Raw genomic sequence first — 18,147 nt, 5'->3', positions numbered from 1 at the left:
TTTAGCAGACAGTATGTCTCTGAACACCTCAGAATTCATTTGGCTGCTTCTGTCCTGTGTCACATCATGGATAAACACTAGTGTCCCAGTGCCACTGGCAGCCATGGACGCCCAAGCCATCACACTGCCTCCGCCATGTTTTACAGATGATGTGGTATGCTTTGTATTATGAGATGTTCCACTCCTTCTCCATACTTTTTTCTTGCCATCATTCTGGTAAAGATTGATCTTGGTTTCATCTGAAGGGGTTTCTTTTCAGCATGGAAATGATTCTGGGATCATCCACCACTGTTGTCTTCCTTGGACGTCCAGGTCTTTTGGGGTTGCTGAGTTCACCAGTGGTTTGTTTTTTTTCTCACGATGTACCAAACTGTAGATTTTGCCTTTCCTAATATTGTAGCAATTTTAAGATGGGTTTTTTTCTGTTTTTGCAGCTTAAGGATGGCTTGTTTCACCTGCATGGAGAGCATGTTGTCTGTTCACAGCAAAATCTTTCACATAAAAGAACCCCCCCCCCCCCAAATCAACTCCAGGTCTTTTATCTGCTTAATTGATAATGACATTACAAAGGAATTACCCACACCAGCCCATGAAAAAGCCTTTTAAGTCAATTGACCAATAATTTTTGAGCCCCTGAAATGAAGTGATTGTGTAAAAAAAAAGGCTTTAGTTCCTCACATTTTTTTGCAATCTTTTTGTTCAACCCACTGAATTAAAGCTGAAAGTCTGCTGTTCAACTGCATCGGAGTTGTTTCATTTAAAATGAATTGTGGTAATGTACAGAACCAAAATTAGAAAAAAGTGTCTCTGTCCAAATATTTATGAACCTAACCTGGATACTAGATGGGTAGCACAGTAGCTTTAATGTCAGCCTCCTGCTTATCAGAAAACTGCATGTCTCAAGATTCCTTGCACTGTGTATCAAGGACATGGATATTTACACTTGAAGCCTTAGCTCTCTACTGCAGCGGTCACCAAGCTGAGGTCCAACCCCCCCAGCGGGGTCAGGAAAAGGACCTCGCTTGGGGGGGGGGGGGGGCGCACCGGCCAGACCCGTGGACCCAGTCTCCCAGGACATTGCAGGCTCAAAGCGATGGGGGAGTAGGCAGGTTCTGGCATCATGACGACACTCAGGGGGAAGAAAAAAAAGAAATAGGATACATATAAAACTTTTGTTCAAATACCCTTCAAGCTTCTGTTTATGTAATCTTCATTACAGAACAGTTAAACAAGAAAGATGATAAATAAGCCAAGTTCTCACTTCAAAAATATGACAGCTAAAATTGTGTTGGTTTGATTCAAATAACTGCTGCATTAACATCCATAATTGAATAACATGAAATGATTCCAGAAGACACTTTTACCACAGTATTATAGATAGCTTCAAATCTAATTCCATATTACTGTATATGCATCTCTCTGGTTTGGATACTTTAAACTCTCCAAAACATATAACTAATACAACCCCTTTGAACTCTCTTTGCCTAATGGAGCGCCAGGCCAAGGGAGCAGAGGGAGCTCCATGTTTGGAGCAGAACTATTTTTTAATAAAGCTGTGACATGCTTTACATTTGTACTTTTTCAAATATTTTTTAAGCAGTGAGATGATAGCAGTGTAGCCATGCTAGGGCTTTTTGAAATGAACTCTGTGGTTAATATGCCCAGGATAAGCTCAGCTTTTTTCCATGTCTGGTGTTGAGGTTTGGAGCTCCACAATGGCATTCAGCCAGTTTTTAGAAGAGTTGTTCTTAAATAGCTAAGTTTTGAGGAGTAAAATGATTGTGGGTCCTTGTTTAAAACAGAACTAAACTCCCTATTTAAAAAGTTCCATATCAAATGCATTGCTTCCAAGTTCTACAAAACATTATCATTTCAGATCTCAGACCCTTATTTAGAGTTACACATGCACTAATACATTTTTAGCATCTTTATTCGGCCGGGTTCTGCAGAGCACAGATGTCAGGTGCTTCTCTTGCATTGGTGCTAACTTACACCATAGCATGTCTACTCATACATAAGGTGAAATGTGGCATTTTAGTGGGATTATGCAGGATTTGATTAAATCAGTGGATGTCAGAATAAAGCATGTAGGTAGTAGGCAGCAAGATGGACAGAAGATGAAGTTGGCTACAGGAGGGAAGGTCGCACAGTGCAGGTCTTGTGTATGGTATGGTTAGAAATGTTTGAGGACTGGGAATTTTCCAATGACTTCCTAATTAATTTTAGACAAATTTACCAAAGAACTGCAATTTGTTGTTCACTTCAAGACCCTGACACAGAGGATGCATCAATCTGTGTTAATCTCCAGCAGATTCTTTTGTGAAATAAATAATTGATAAAATAGTAAGCGACCAGTGACAAAATAACTATACTATATCCAACATACCTTTATTTAACAGTTTTTTTTTATTTATCATAACAGAAAAATATTTGTAACATTATGAAACAGTGGTAAGGAAAAATAATAGTAACACTCTCCATACAATGATATATGCTTACCTAAACTCCTCAGCTGCTATAAGAGTGTGTAGTTTAAGGAATCTGGTTGTTAATTTGATACACTGAGGCTGATTTACTAAAGGATTTGGGGATGGTAATACAACTAAATATATGAATGTTCACTTTATTTTAATGTTATGTGCAGATCACGTCAGAAAACAGGATTTCCTTTTCACATCTTGATAATTCATCTTTTAACATTTATTGTGTGAACAATCTCAAATCCTAGATAGAATATCAGCTTTACCATGTTGACTCCTGTACTGACACATAAAATGTAGGCAATGTATAGTGACTACTATACAGTTTAAAACAAAATTTCATTGTCAGATGGTAAGGGAACATCTAAATTTTTTCACTAGAACATTAATAGGGGGTAGACATTCAAATGGTAAGTTTTTCTCACTAGTGATTCCTGTAGGATTCCTCATACTTCCATTGTGTTTAAAAAAGGGTTTTGGTTTCAGATGGATTAGTATTTACACCACTACTGTACCTGTATAAATACTATGCACTAGAATAAACACCTTTTAAATTAGAAATTACATTTAGGTTTTACACACACAATCATCTGTCTCTTAAGGTACAGCTATCTTATGATGCCACAGTATAGCACCAAAAGGAAACCTCTACATTTTAAAAATGCAGCATTTAAAATGACTTCTCACCTGTAAAAGGGGAATGTATACTTATTTTTCCAGGAGCCATTTTCCAACTGCACCATTTTGCAGGTCCCTAGCTGCACATATTTCACACTCCCAGGTACATAAATACTGGTTCTGTCCACTGTTCCCTTTATTTCAGATAGGCAAGGGGAGCAGATTAATCAACACACCTGGAAGTGTCAAATCCCTGTAGCCATCAGGGAGCAGCAAAGAGGTACAGTTTGAAAACAAAGAAGGGTAAGTACACATGCTCTTATTTTACAGCTCTGGCATCCTTTACTGTTGATAGCTTTTACTTGTATAGGAAGTAAGCTTTTTCCAGCACATTGACTTATTAAATTGTATGCCAATTCCCACATCGGGAGCTGCATGTGATATGTTTTGGATAACAGAGTTGGCCATCCTTATGTACAAGACTGCCAATATGAGCTCCTGCTTGTTTAAATAGTTAAAAATTATTACATACTAGCATTTTCCCTCAAACACAGAGTATTTAAAATATAGCAGCTAGCAAAACAGAAAGGAATAAAGAAGACATGTTTTTCAATAGTTGCAACAGTTTTTCAATACAGAATTTCACTGAAAGATTATAATTTTCCGGTGTCACTGGTTACTTGAGGACTCAATGATCAGCTTCTGAGTAGCATATAGATGTCCAATTGAAACCTGCAAATAAACAGAAAAATACAGATCACGATTTAAACCTAAGTTCACTGACAATTCTATATTAAACCCAGACAAACATTTTTACACATTACATTGAATATATACTAAACATTGTGCGAATGCATATTATACTTAGATATAACATATTCTTCATGCATGTAAGGGTTATATCCATAATGTGGTAATTTCCATATCCCAAAATCTAGTTTGGGATTTTATTAATCTTTCATTTGTATTTTTTTTCTGGCGCTTTAACACAAGGCTTTCATAATGTCTCCATAAATTTGTGCAATGGGGGAAGAAGGCATGCTTTTGTGAGCAGCCAGAACATTGTACTGTACAGAAGGCTGATGATGCAGAAGTAACAGCTGATAAAATAAAGCAGTAACATTGTATTATGCAGCAGTCAGTCAAAGCCATCTGTCTATTGAATGCAAAGTAACCAAGCACAATGATAATGCTACCCTAATATATAATATACACACTTCAAAGAAATGTAGGATATTGTAATAAAACATTCTGTGAAAAATTGCCTTCAGACATGAACCAACTGCCCTTGATTTAAAAAGAAATCCCAGCTTTCCCTCCCCTGAGTATCTTAAACCCCACCCCATAACACCTAATAAATGCTACCAGTAAAACTATAGAATAGACTGGAAATTGACCTTTACATGGGGAGCTAATAATTACCTGAAACTAATCAGCATCAAAAATCAGAAATTTACAGAACTTACTGCACAAGCTTTTCCTCAATATGTTCTGCATAATAGTAATAGGGACCTACAATTTAAAGTTACTACTAGAGGACTGGAGCAATGAGGGGATACGTTTCATTCCTGTATGTGTTATTAAGGTTCAACATTCAAAAGGAAGCAAAACAAAAGTGGACAGTAAAGAATATGAACCCGACTATGTAACAGCATAAAAAGAACATTTGCATAAAATATATGCAAAGACGGGCAGATCAAAAGAATACAGTAATAGGAAAAAGGGAGAGAAAAGTATAGGGGGAGGGGTGAATGATAAGTACAAGTCCAAATGCACAAGTGTATTTGTGTAGGGTCTGGCCATATGTGGTCAAACATAAGGAAGTAAAAGATTATCTTTACAGTGAGAGTGGCACATTGGACCTGAATAATTAAACCTCTCCAAGGCTGGAGAAGATACATTTTCATCAATGAACCTGGGTGATTCAGCAAACCTGGATTGTATAATTTGCTGTTTGTTAGCAAATGTTTTCAATCCTTGACCAGATCCATTCCAAGTTTGCCGGATCTGGTTTGCTGGTTACTTGATGAAAGTAAATCTTCCATAGCCTTACAGATGCTAGTGTAAAAGACAAGCATATGCAGAGAAAGTACGTGACCTAAAGTAACCCATTCTTCTTCCGCATCCGCAAAGATTACCATATTTTGCTGCTTTGGCACCCTATATTGTTTACATCTTTGCTGCCCTTCTGAGTTTGTAATTTTTAGCTATCCCTTGCTATGTGATTTGAAATAAGCAGATGGATCAAGAAAGTCTAAAGCCCCATAATGGCATCAGATCGCTGTGAATGGAAACAATCATGATCCTTTCTAGTGACAGATGAATGACTGACTGTATTACATATAGCAGTGTTCTGTTCTACGTGGAGGGTAGGGGGTCAAGCAAACAGCTATTCTATAGGTAAGCACAGAAGTCGTTCCTGATCGCATGATAGAGGACAATTATGCACTTTAGAGTTTTGTTTAAGAGGAGCACAACCGCTCGCCTTGGGTGACAATCATCTGAGGAATATATGTAGCTTAAGGGAGTAACTGATTTTAAATGAGCATGACAACCAGTCAAACTTACATTACCAAAAGGCAAAGTCTACATACTGTATTGTCTCCCATTTTAGGTTTCCATTAACATTTTGTCAGATTGATTTAGCTGTGCCAAACAAAAATTCTATCAGCAAGCTGAAATGAAAATGCAAGAGATAAAATCACATTTTAAAGTCCTTTTTTAAGAGGAACAGTCTAAAAACAAAAATCTTCCATAAGACTAAACACGTAGTTGCATGTATGTTTATAAAATGAGAACAGCTCCATACTTGGAGGACTGCCATGGGACAGAGGTCAATCTTGCAACATTTTCTAACAGTTCAGTTGGTAAAAACAAACATTGCACTGAAAATTTACAACTAAACTATACTGAAACATGGAAAGTGAAAACTATTTTTATTATTGACATTTCTACATATAAAATTCATCTTGCCTTGGAAATGGAGTTATGTCCTTCAATTTTTTAATCAACCTGGGCCCTAAGTGAAAGTTTGACCCAAGATTCACTTTAGCCTTTAAAATAGGCTTTAAATATAGGTTGTTTTACTTGCCAGTTAACTCGTTGGACCCAAGCAGCCTAGATTTCTGATTTCTTGATTTTTTGTCAGAGGAAGCCAATCTGCTTTTATGTAAGGGCAAACATACAAATGCAATTAAAATCACCCTTCAAAAATACTCTATAGAAATACTTTGAAGTATTCCACATAGTCATTTGATAGCTTTCCTGCTCTTCTCCCTACTGTGCTTGGAACAGTGGGGGTAGTTGATCTTGGGTTGACTGATAATCAGGTCAAATTTGACACAAACTTGAAGCTGAACAGAAGCCTAGTCATAGCATAGACTGAGGTGATGTGCAGAAGCCTCTGTCAATAAAGCTTCTAGAGCAACCTACACACATGGCAGGCTCATGTGTATTGTAGATATACATCGGGAGAGGTGTATGTAGACACGGTTTCCCTAAAATCACTACAGGAAGAATGCGAAAATACAAAAAAAATGCCTGTAGTTTGCACGATCCTACAGATGCAGGAAGCTGAGAAAACTGCCAGCATGAAGCATTATTTACATTTATTCAAAGTATTATAAAAAACTGAAAGGCACAAATACTATATATAATGGTATAGTTAGTGGTGGTCAATTTTGCACATTTATTTTTTGGGTTTACAGGCACTTTAACAGGTACAGAATGCCAGAGAGGTGAACCTAAATTGAAATTGACCTGTGTAAGTAACAAAGTATAAAATATTGCAATATGCTCAAATATTTTTAGTGAAACTTGTGTTACTGTATTATAGATATTAATTTTTTTACATTGCACTAATGATCTGTCCTTGAATTTCACATTATTTGTTCATGTTTGGCAGGTAATAAATACATTTTACACAAGGGTGTGTTTGTTAAAGTTATGTGACACACCTGTGAAATTGACAAAAATATTACACTGCAGTTTTAAGAAAAGGTTTCTGAGCCCCTAGAAATGTTTCAGATTTCTGCATTAATGGTTCCCAAGTATAATTAGATCTTTATCCAAGTCATTATAATATGTTCCTGTTTAACAAAAAAAAATCACAACATGTCATTCCTTTTCAAAGGATTTAGACATTCAAGGTCATCTACACAAAAGCTTTACCATCATTGGTAAAACAAAAACTTTGTTTTGCACACAATTTGTAGACTGCAAAAAAAACAAAACAAATTTTGCTAGAAAAAAGAAAGTCTTATTAGTTCAATAAAAAAACAATGATATTTGTAGTACTTTAATATCATACATATTTAATAAGGATATTACTGAATCAATAGACCCATACTGAAAATGTAAAAGTTTTTCTGCTCAAAAGGGTGTGCAGGTAGAAACAGTCAATTCACTTCTGTCTTATGCCAGAAGGCAGTAGCACCATTTATATACAATAGTATTTAATTGTAGGGATTGCAGATGGCAAATCTGGATAATAGGTACAAACAATGATACTGAAGGAGAGCAGTCCCTGCCCTAAAGAACTTTCAATCAGACACTTGGATTATAAGAGATACAGACTTGGATAAAATTCTGATGCTAGGATATAGGAAATCAAGCCAAATTCAATTAAAGTGCACTGAATTGTATCCTTTCCCCAAGTCACTACAAAGACAATAACCTATAAGACAGTAAGCAAGCCCAACTGTTTGTTAAATACAGGAATGATGATATGGACTGTGACACTTGCTTAGTACAAATTAATTATTATTGCTTACTCCATTAAACAGGTGCTGGGTTTTTGAATAGACTGTGTAAGTAAATTATTGCACTCCTTTTGCAAACAGAATATACTCCAAATCTAACAAAATTATCGCAGGAATTATCACTCCTCCCAGTAGTTTGCCGCCAAGCAGGAGTTGTTTCACGTTAGTCACTGATAATAATTGCATAAAAAACCTCTACAGATGTTCAATATGAATTTCAATATACTAAAAATGAAAAAGAATTATGACTTTACCATTAATGCAAGGCTACTACTGCTAGGAAATGTTTCCCATTTTTTAACCTAAGATTGCTAGACCATTTTTGCTTTTTTATATGCAAATGACAGGCTTTAAGGTTTACAAAGAAGCATGAACCATGTAATTTATGTTGCTGATTTTATAACAGGATAAATATGAAAATGCTTAGCATAGATATTGTTCTATAATTTTTTTTTTAATTATTTTACTTTATTAGTGCAGACAAACAACATATCCTCAAAAATTCCAAAAACTAGCAAATAATAACAAAATATCTTTATGAAACTAAAAAGTAAATACGTTTGTAAAACTATAAAATTATGTACTACTGTATCTATGTAATGTAATACCAAAATAATGTCCATAATATAATTCTTTAACATTTAACATTTCATTTCTTGTGATTACACCTAAAATGTATAATGAAAAAGAATTCTTAGATGTTTGTTGTGCATATGTGTAATTATGCATTTGTGTGTATATGTATTTTTTTATATAATTTTTTGTTTTATGTTAAAGTACTGTAATAGTCTTTGTTCAAGTTCTGTTTCCCCAGGACCATCAAGACACTAAAACCAGAGTGCTCTAGACAAAGCTAATTGGAGTTACCTAAAATCCAAAGACAGACGGGTACATATGAGAGTAACATTTACTGATCTCCCTTTGACATTCAGCTGTGGGACCAGAGAAATAACATGCAGAAGCTGGGCACAGTAGAGGGGCAAAAGTAAGAAATTACCCATTTAAGGTTGGTATGGTACACGTGCCAACATGCCATGTTCTAAAAATAAAACAAACTCATGACTTTGGTGGTCAAAATGTTCAAACCAGGAGCAAAATTTGTGACCTTTCCCCTTAGATGTTTTACAATGGATAGACCTAGTCAGTGAGAAATTTAAACACTTGCCCTAAAGATGTAAATGACAAAAGCAAAAGGCTTTACATCAGCGGTCACCAACCGGTGGTCCGCGGCTCTGGCTGGTGCACCTCCAAGCGGGGACAGAAGGACTGCTGGGAGGTGCAACGGCCAGAACCGCGGACCACGACCTCCGTACAAAATGCAGGCTCAGACCTGCGATGGGAGAGTGGGAAGGTTTTGGCATCATGACGTTACTATGAAGGAAGTTTCTTCCGGAGCCCGTAAATTTGGTGGTCCGTGGGTATGAAAAGGTTGGCAACCACTGCTTTATATGATGACTGTTTAAAATAGCAAACAGTACAGTAAAAAAATATTAGCACAGAATGAGGGCGATAAGATTGTGATGGTGGATGGGGAACAATGCTGGGAAGTGATGATTGTAGACACACCAATACCAATGCATGGTGCTTTTTTTTCCTGTTTGTGTTCACCACTTTCCTTGAAATTCTTCATGCACTGGGTTAAGCATGTTTTTACCAATTAAAAAAATCTGCCAGAACAACCATAAAACAGATACAAACCTTATTAAAGGGCACAGAGACAATTACATTTTGTCTCAGTTCAATGATAAATTGTAATATTCTTGTACATACTTTACAAATCTTTTGAATGTAATTAATGTTTTATTAAGAAGTTGAAAATATATATATATATATATATATATATATATATATATATATATATATATATATTCAGTCCTGTCACTTCCTCTTCATGAAGAGGACGCACGGAGGAACCACACGGAGGAACCACACACGGAGTCACCCACCGCACCACACGATTCTGGTAAGTAATCGGTGGGTGGCTTATTTGCGGGGGGGGGGTACAAAGTATCCGTTATAACACTAACTTAAATGATACAACAGATATAACAGCCAAAGCCAAAGTAATATGGTACTGGATTAGTGTGATCGTGTTGATCGCAATGTGTAATGATTAAATTGAGGCAAAATTAGGAAAATGGTTTCCAGATCTATTGTAATAGTTCCAAGTTGGATACCAGATATAGTCATTTAAAAAAATACAAACTTACGATTTCACTTGAGTCTATACCAGTAATCTGTAGTGTAGATGAAGAGATTTTTCAACAACATGAACCTTCTTAAAAACAAATGTATTTTGATATGTTCCAAAGTATCCTATGTAGTGAAAGAGAACTAAGTATTTAAGGTGGTGAAGTTAACTGATATCTAAATAAACCGACTTAGGATGAAACAACTTACACAATGGCTGCTATGTGTATGTGGGGTCCCCCCCACTAAGATGACACCAAGGCAGAGGTGTTTGAAATGTAATTCGATAGTAACAATAGATCCCAAGATATAAAGAAAGACTTTAAATTCAAAAAGAGATACATGGGCGAATTATTAATAAAAAGTTTGCTTCTGATTGTTCCCAAAACAAACGCCAATACTTACATTAAAAATGGTAAAGGAGAGCCAGAGCATAGCACGCCTGAACAAACAGGAAGTGCCGCATCCTGGCATCTCCTTATATGTATATTCATTAGATACAGCTGACTGATAACAGCCTGTGCTGAAAATATTTGAAGTCTTTCGCAAGTAATAAAGACTCGCAAGACTTGAATGTAAAGTGCGGGCGGAGGTAGTGAGGGGAGGGAAGCAGTGTTGGCTTCCACCCTCACAGTATCTCCTCCTGCCCCCAGTGTGCGTGGTTGAGGAAAAAGTGTAATTGGTTTTGGGCTGATAGTGTGAACAAACAAAGTGGAGACTGCGACGGCGAACTCTGACCCAATCTCCACACCTCCAGAATGACCTCTTGTTTCGCAAAACAGAAGCAAGTTTTTGGACATTTTTTACTACATGTACTGCCATGAACTTTAACATTTATAGTGCTGAGACTTCTGGATCTGAGAAGTAGCTATTGTTACTTTTTCTCTGTTTGACCTTGGGGTGAATTTCCACTTTTTGGAAACTTTGCAATGGTTTTGAATGTTTTCCACTTGTGAACAATCATTGTCACTGTAGAATGATGAATCAATTTGTTTGGAAATGGTAATATAACCCCCCCCCCCCCCCCCAGATTAATGGGCAGCAACATGTCTAAGATCATTACTGACATCTTACCTCCTCTGCATTGTGTTAACACACACCAGAATGCTCCAGACCAGGTAAAAATGCCAAACTTCAGTTTTTACAAAGGTGGTCACACTTGCTGATGACCAATGATTCAAGTGCAGTACCTGCTGCCATTTGTCCTCCTGATTCTTGATGGAGGGGGTAAAGGTGTAGTTATTTCTTTATGCTTCTGGCTTTTGACTTGGTTTTCAGTAAACAATGATTAGACGGTTTAAGACCTGCCAAGTACTTTAGGTATCCTAAAATTTCTCACCCATGAAGGTCCAAACCCATAGTTTGAGTGACGCATGGCTCCCCGCACATGCGCGGTCCGGAGTCTGTGCATCTAGTGGTATGTTTGGTCTGAAAGGCTGGCGCCCACTGTACTAAAAGTATGAAATTCACACCTTTGACTTATGTGCAAACAAGCTGTCAATGATTAGCATAGAAAATCCAAAAACTTCAGGGTTTGTTCTTTGGACTAAAGGATGTCGCCTGCAGAAATAACCGTAAAAATCCACCCCTCTTTGTCTATATGACTGTAACTAGCCAGATTGGATGACAAATACTTTAATTTATATGGCAACTACCTACAAATATCCATACAGGACCCTATATTATAATCTTTAATTTAAAGATTAGAGTACGCAATGAAGAAGAAAAAAAATGCTGCAAAATTCAATTGTATCAAATTTATCACCCATAAAGGACTGTCAGTTTAAAAACTGTAAATTAACTTACAAACCTCAATCAAATTTGTCAAATTTTATTACTGTTTTATATTTTAATGACATATTGTGTGAAGATAATATACAAATGTCACAAATGTGTATCTATGAAGTGCTAATAACAATATAATAATGTTGCATCGTATTCTGTATGTGAAATAATTAGGTTAAAAGTTGCAGTCATAAATCAGACTCTGTACACTTTCTTACAAATTATTTGATCAAGACCGGTGATGTGTAACACTATAAACATGACAATAGAAACAAAAATGTAATATCAGACCCCAAGCACATTTATCAGTCATATCCTGACTCCCTGCTTTCACAATGAGCTGAATGAGTCATTCATTACAGCACGGAGAATTAAAAATCAACAGAGAAATCTGCTCCAACATGTTTCAACTTCCAATAGAAAAGGCTACGTTCTAAAATGCCAAGGTCACTTAATTCCTTGTGCAATTACAGGGCTAGAATTGGATTTTTATGCAAACAGGGCAAGTGATAGAATGGCCTGAATGCTTGGCTACAGAAAGTCCTCTGCGACCTCTAAAATAAATCTTCCCACTCACCAAGGTAGAAAATGTGTGCAATCCGCTTGCAAAGTTTCTAATATAAATAGCACAGTTAACACTTTTAAAAGAAGCATAAACTTACACTTAAAACCCCTCTTCAATAAAATAAAACTAGCACATTATTAAGGCTTTCCTTTAAATTGCTTCGTGGTTTTGTAGATATGAGGCAGCTTCCTAGTTAATTGGGGTTATGGTAAATATGTATTTAATTGTCATATACACATCTTTGCATATTACAGTTTGTTGAAATTACTTTTCTAAAATAACATAATTTAACATAATAAACATAACAAACATAATAACATGAAAATGAAATATATGATTTGTGTAATGCTGAACATTGCAGTGTATTGAACCCCTACATTTATGTTTGTAAATTTAGATCACCTGAACCCCGTATGTATACATAGAGAACATTTTATTGACCTATCACTACCCCTGAGGAAGCTAACTATGGCGAAACGCGTAGGGTACTACTGTTAATATGAATGGGTTCATACCTACTTAACCATTGTATGGTGATGTATATTTGTTTAATATTAGCTGAAACTTGTATAGTGCCACAGCAGGCCTGAACAAAACTTTGTATGTATCGCAAGAAACTATTGTGACATACAGAGAAAATGTTGTAATTGTTTTTTGTAACTCTGTGTTAAAATTGATCAAATCCTGTGGAGATCATAGGGGAATATTATGACTTATGAGTAAAAAGGATATAATCCTTTCATAATTTTATATGTAAACTTGTATTACAAATTATATTTTCTATATTTGTGCCGAAAACTCTATCTTTCTCTGTCTTTTATCTAATTAACTAAATATATTAACATAAAATCTTGAATTTAAAATATTCATGATTTTCCAAAACTAGACTAGTAAAATGTGTCTTTTCTTCATACTGTTTGTATGGCAACTGATTTGAAAGGAGATGGCTACTTCCCTTTTTTCACATAATTTTGAGCAGAATTTCTTTATTTTTCAGGTCTAGCTTAAGTCTTATCTCTAGGACTGTTTGTTGTCTGTGTTTGCATAGTTTGCAAAACATTTTGCTTAGTATGGTTGTTCTTTTATTCTGTATACACACCTCATATGTTTGTTGAGCACACATTTACTCATTCCAAAGGACAACCACTTTCATGAATCACTGATTCAATGTACACTAGTACAAAATAGTATAAAATAAAATAACATTTATCAGTATCTAGTGCATTGTCTGTTGAGTGGTAGCCTTAATATGATGCAGTTCTTAAACTGGAGTTCCACTTTACAAAATAAAGGATCATGCGGGTGGTTATTGCAGAAAGGACAGATGATGTTCCTTCTGCAATAACACATCTTACATGCCTAATTATGCTGGGAATATACAAAGAGAAGAAGAAGAAAAGAAGATAAATGAGCTGCACATGTGCATTGTTAGCATTGGTTACTCTTGCATGTGCCAGGGATGGACAAACTCTTGTGCACCTGTTTAAAAAAAAAAAAAAAAAAAAAAAAAAAGTAAAGCCCCTTCCCTTCTGTTTTCATCACAGTGGGAGAGGAGAGCTATGTCTATGACACCTAATCTCACGGCTGCACAGTGCAAGATCGGGTGGCATAGGCAGAAGAGGAGGGAAAAAAGATTCCTCCACGCTGAGACCAAGGTGGATTAAAGATCGTGGAATACAATCCAGGAAACATCCTGAGTGATCGATGAATCTGCAGAAGTATAGGTTTTTTTTTTTTTTAGTTTACTTACACTTTAAACAATTGGTTGGGTCCCCAGCTTACAGTCATGTTTGGGATTGTTTGCCCCATAACTGTGTCCGACTATGAAATCAGTCATAGTATTCGTAAGTCATTGCACATGGACTATGGGAACAAAGTCATGCATAGAGGGAGGGAAGGGAAGGAAGGATTTTATTTCACTTGGCTTTCCTAAGGCTTAAAAAAATTATGAAAAGCACCCACAATGTAGGCAAGTTCTTGAAAATAAAAACCCTAAAAGTAACATTCTAAAAGGGATTTCATTAACAAAACACATCAAAGCAATTAAAGGGATATAGCAAACCAAAGGCATTATTTTGAAGGCAAGGCAAAAAGATCATTTTTTTTTACCTTTTAATTTGATTTTAATTGGTAAAGGTTAGTAATTTAATTTTAATTGAATCAATTTGTGAGATTTTGGATGTGGGTAACAAAACAGTTTAGGTAATGTTCTTTAGTGGCACTTATGTCCCATCTTTGCCTTCGCTTCCCTATAATATGTTATGAATGCAGATTTGCACTAATAACTATTTATTTTTTATTTATTATACTTCTATAGTACTTTGTCCTTGTATTGTTTTACTGACATTTTGGAAAAAGTTCTCCTGGGCCTCAGTTCAGTCAAGCCGCTGATATAGTCCTATTAGCAATTTAGGAGCTAGCAGATGTATACTATAAAAAATGTATACATCTTGATTACATTTTGAATGATTTGGTATTCAAAGAATAAATGTGTGAATTTATAGTAGAGAGCTACGAATGAGTATATATCTTTGCCATCAAAGAATTTTGTTTATAGAAAAACTCTGTAAGACTTATCTTCCATAAGGCTTGCGATCACTGATAGATTCATATGGCTAGCCTAAGCAGAAATCCAAAGAAGTGTTAAAAAATAAAGTCAGAGCACAGAACTGCACAGATGTCAGTCAGATAGCAGTTGATTCATTACCAAAAGCGGAGGCTTTTACATTTACATACTCCTGTATACACAGTCTGGAACACATTCTGTCAAACTAAACTGCTGCATTGTACTACCATATAATGTTACTCAAAAAAAATCTCTATAATATGGTATGTTAGTTTATGGCACTGGGAGTCAGCAAAATGACATTTAGAACCAGGCTTACAATCTCAAAAACAAATGTAAATTTTACACTAAATACCCTTGCTCTCAGAGCTATTATCTACCCATAGGCTACCAAACACAAACTCTGCCCCCTGAAATTAGAGTTTAAGTATATCATACAGTTTACAGTTCATAATGGAGCAGAGAATTGATGAAGCAGCAGTTTGGAAAGCTGTGAAATGTTTTTACCATTACAAAAACAAGTTCAGGTAAATGAGAATAGTTACTACCGTACTAAATATTCTATGACCTGGATAAATGAGAATTCCTAAAAACATGTATGTAATCCCTAATAAATACCTTTATCATAATTTGCTGTAATTAACTGATACCTTTTTTATACCAGCAAATGTGACAATTTCAGGGCAGGCACAGACTAAACAACATTGCCAGTGTTGTTTACAATGGTTACCTTTTTTCAGTATTTTCACCAGAATCTTTCCCAGGCACATTGCCAGCACTATTCACTAATCATCCAGCCGTCACCGGACAACCACTCAGTGGCCAGTGGACAGCCATACACAAGCAGCCCCACTCCCGGCCGCTCAGCAGCCATTCTTTGCAGAATGTCGCTTCTCTACTGGTAACTGTGCCCGATTCTTCTGCCAGCCCCATTAAAACGCTATTACAGCAAAAAGTTATTGCAGCTCTGTGACCATTCATTCAGAATGATGAAGGATGGTGCTGGCTTTGTGTAAAAGTCAAGAGAAAGCTTTCAGTGACAGCATGTCCAATATGCCTACAGAGGACCTGAAGATCTGTACTTTATATCTTTTTGTAACTCTATCTTTTTCACTGCTGATTCTCTGGCAGGCTGCTGTCTACCACTAAAACCTTGCTTTTGCCATTTGTATTGTGCTAAGAGGAACTATTTACTGCCCACAGGATAGCCCAGTTGTACCAAGTTGTAGGTTTTTTTTATATTTACTGTGATTACATTCTTTAGCAAAAATAGGACACCTGGGACATTAGAGAGACACTAGAGACAATAGAGAGACACACAGTTTCCAACCGGTGGTCCGCGACTCTGGCCAGGGTCAGAAGGACCCCGCTGGGAGGGCCCACCAGCCAGAGTCGCAGACTATGTCCCCTGTGTAAATTCCAGTCTCAGGGCGGTGGGCGGGTAGTGGCTCTGGATTCTGGAGAGTAAGCGGGTTCTGGCATCATGATATCACTCGAGGGGAAGTTTCTTTCTCTTTGAGTGACACCCGGTTCCCTGCGCGGTATGGAGCTGGTAAAATTAGTGGTCTGTGGGTCCGAAAAGGTTGGCGACCACTGTACTAGACAATTAGGGCAATAATTAGAAAAACTGAAACAAAAAATAGGGGAACAGTAAAAAGCTGACACAGAACAACTGAGAGCACTAAATTTGTTGCATGGTGCCCTGCTCTCTTTTTCAGCTACAAAAAAACCCTATCCAGCTGAAAAAAAAATTTTGAGAATTGTTACCACATCTATTTCCAAAAGAAAAATTACCTGTAACAGCATGGAGAGTGAAGGTCATACTCCCTAAGGAACAACTGCAGTGAGGACTAGTGTTGGTGTTTGAATTTGGATTGTCCCTATATTTGACTCAAAAATGGCGGTTCGAATTCGGGCAGACCCGACCGGAATAACACAGAATTCGACTTTGCAAATTCGTGTTTAAAAAAAAAAAAGACGAACTCCAGATGAACTCTTAATGGAGTTCCTCTATTGAGAGTTCACATGAGTTTAGATCCCACGGTCACCGGGCTGTACTTATCATTGATAAGTACAGCCCAGGAAGCGTGGGAAATTGCGGCCACAGCTGATAGGAGGCACGGAGTGCTTTAAATCAGCTGTGACTGCAGATGAACTCTCAATAGAGAAACTTCATTAAGAGTTCATCTGCAGTTCAGTTCCCACAATCACGGGGCTGTACTTATTAGCTCTCTTATTCTCTCTTAATAGAGAAACTCTATTCAGAGTTCATCTGCAGTTCCACTGCGATCCCCGGGCACTAGAGGTTAAATAACCTCTCCTGCCCCTGGATCGCAGTGGTACTGCAGACTATAGTTACGTTAGGGCTGTAAAAGCAATCAGGGGAGCTCTCAATTGATTTTGAAGTTCTAACCCCCCCCACCCGGGCTTTAATGGTGTTCGACTTTGGCGTTCGACCACCCCAAAAATATTGGGCTATTCGATCGAATAGCCGCCGAATCCAACACTCAGCTGTTCGACCACAACTAAGAACATCCTATTCAAATTTACACTTATAGTTTGCAACACAATTATTATTATATAGGACATTATATAAGCTGCTTTTTTTAACATAACACAAGCTTTAAACATTAGTAGTAATGTGTAATAATAAACAATGCCCCCTGTTATTCGCAATATTTAAGTTAAACATGTTTACAAAGAGGCGTGCATGGCTTTAGCTGAGAAATCTATGCAAGGTAAAGTTAAAAGCTTGGTTTCTTTATGCATTTTATTCACTGTAACATACGACCACTAGATGGCAATGGAATACCAGATTTAAACATTTAATATTTAAGTTGAATACTTAAAACTTTAGTTACTGTGATACCAAAAATGACCTTATTTTTTTAATTTGCATATCTCTGTGAATTTTCCCAAGCTGCCTTCTAGTATGAAAACATTACATTCCTTTCATAAAATTATTTTTATAAATGATTTAGGCCACTACAATGTTTAATAAAAGAAACAATTTTAATTTGCTAGTTAAAATTCATTTCAATTCCTAATTACATTTAGTTTTAACAATTTCTGCTCTTGTACCTCTGTTGCACCTCAAGATTGTTTATGAATATGTAAATAGATATGTGTATGTATATGGAGGTATATATATATGTATATATATATATATATCTATATATATAT

General features: G+C 36.4%; 1 protein-coding gene across 1 annotated transcript in view; it reads right to left on the bottom strand.

The window, feature by feature from the left end:
- Window positions 1-2,367: 2,367 nt before the first annotated feature.
- The window catches only part of LYRM4 (LYR motif containing 4), a 76,334-nt gene continuing 60,554 nt past the window's right edge, over window positions 2,368-18,147 (bottom strand). The window contains exon 4 of the mRNA XM_072411758.1: window positions 2,368-3,830. Coding sequence (XP_072267859.1) covers window positions 3,768-3,830 — 63 coding nt within the window. The 3' untranslated portion in view covers window positions 2,368-3,767. The remainder of the gene's footprint in view (window positions 3,831-18,147) is intronic.

The sequence above is a fragment of the Pyxicephalus adspersus genome, chromosome 5 (genome assembly GCF_032062135.1).
Source record: "Pyxicephalus adspersus chromosome 5, UCB_Pads_2.0, whole genome shotgun sequence".
Classification (NCBI taxonomy): Eukaryota; Metazoa; Chordata; class Amphibia; order Anura; family Pyxicephalidae; genus Pyxicephalus; species Pyxicephalus adspersus.
Note: the sequence above shows the minus strand (reverse complement) of the source record. Positions and strands in the feature narration are given on the sequence as shown.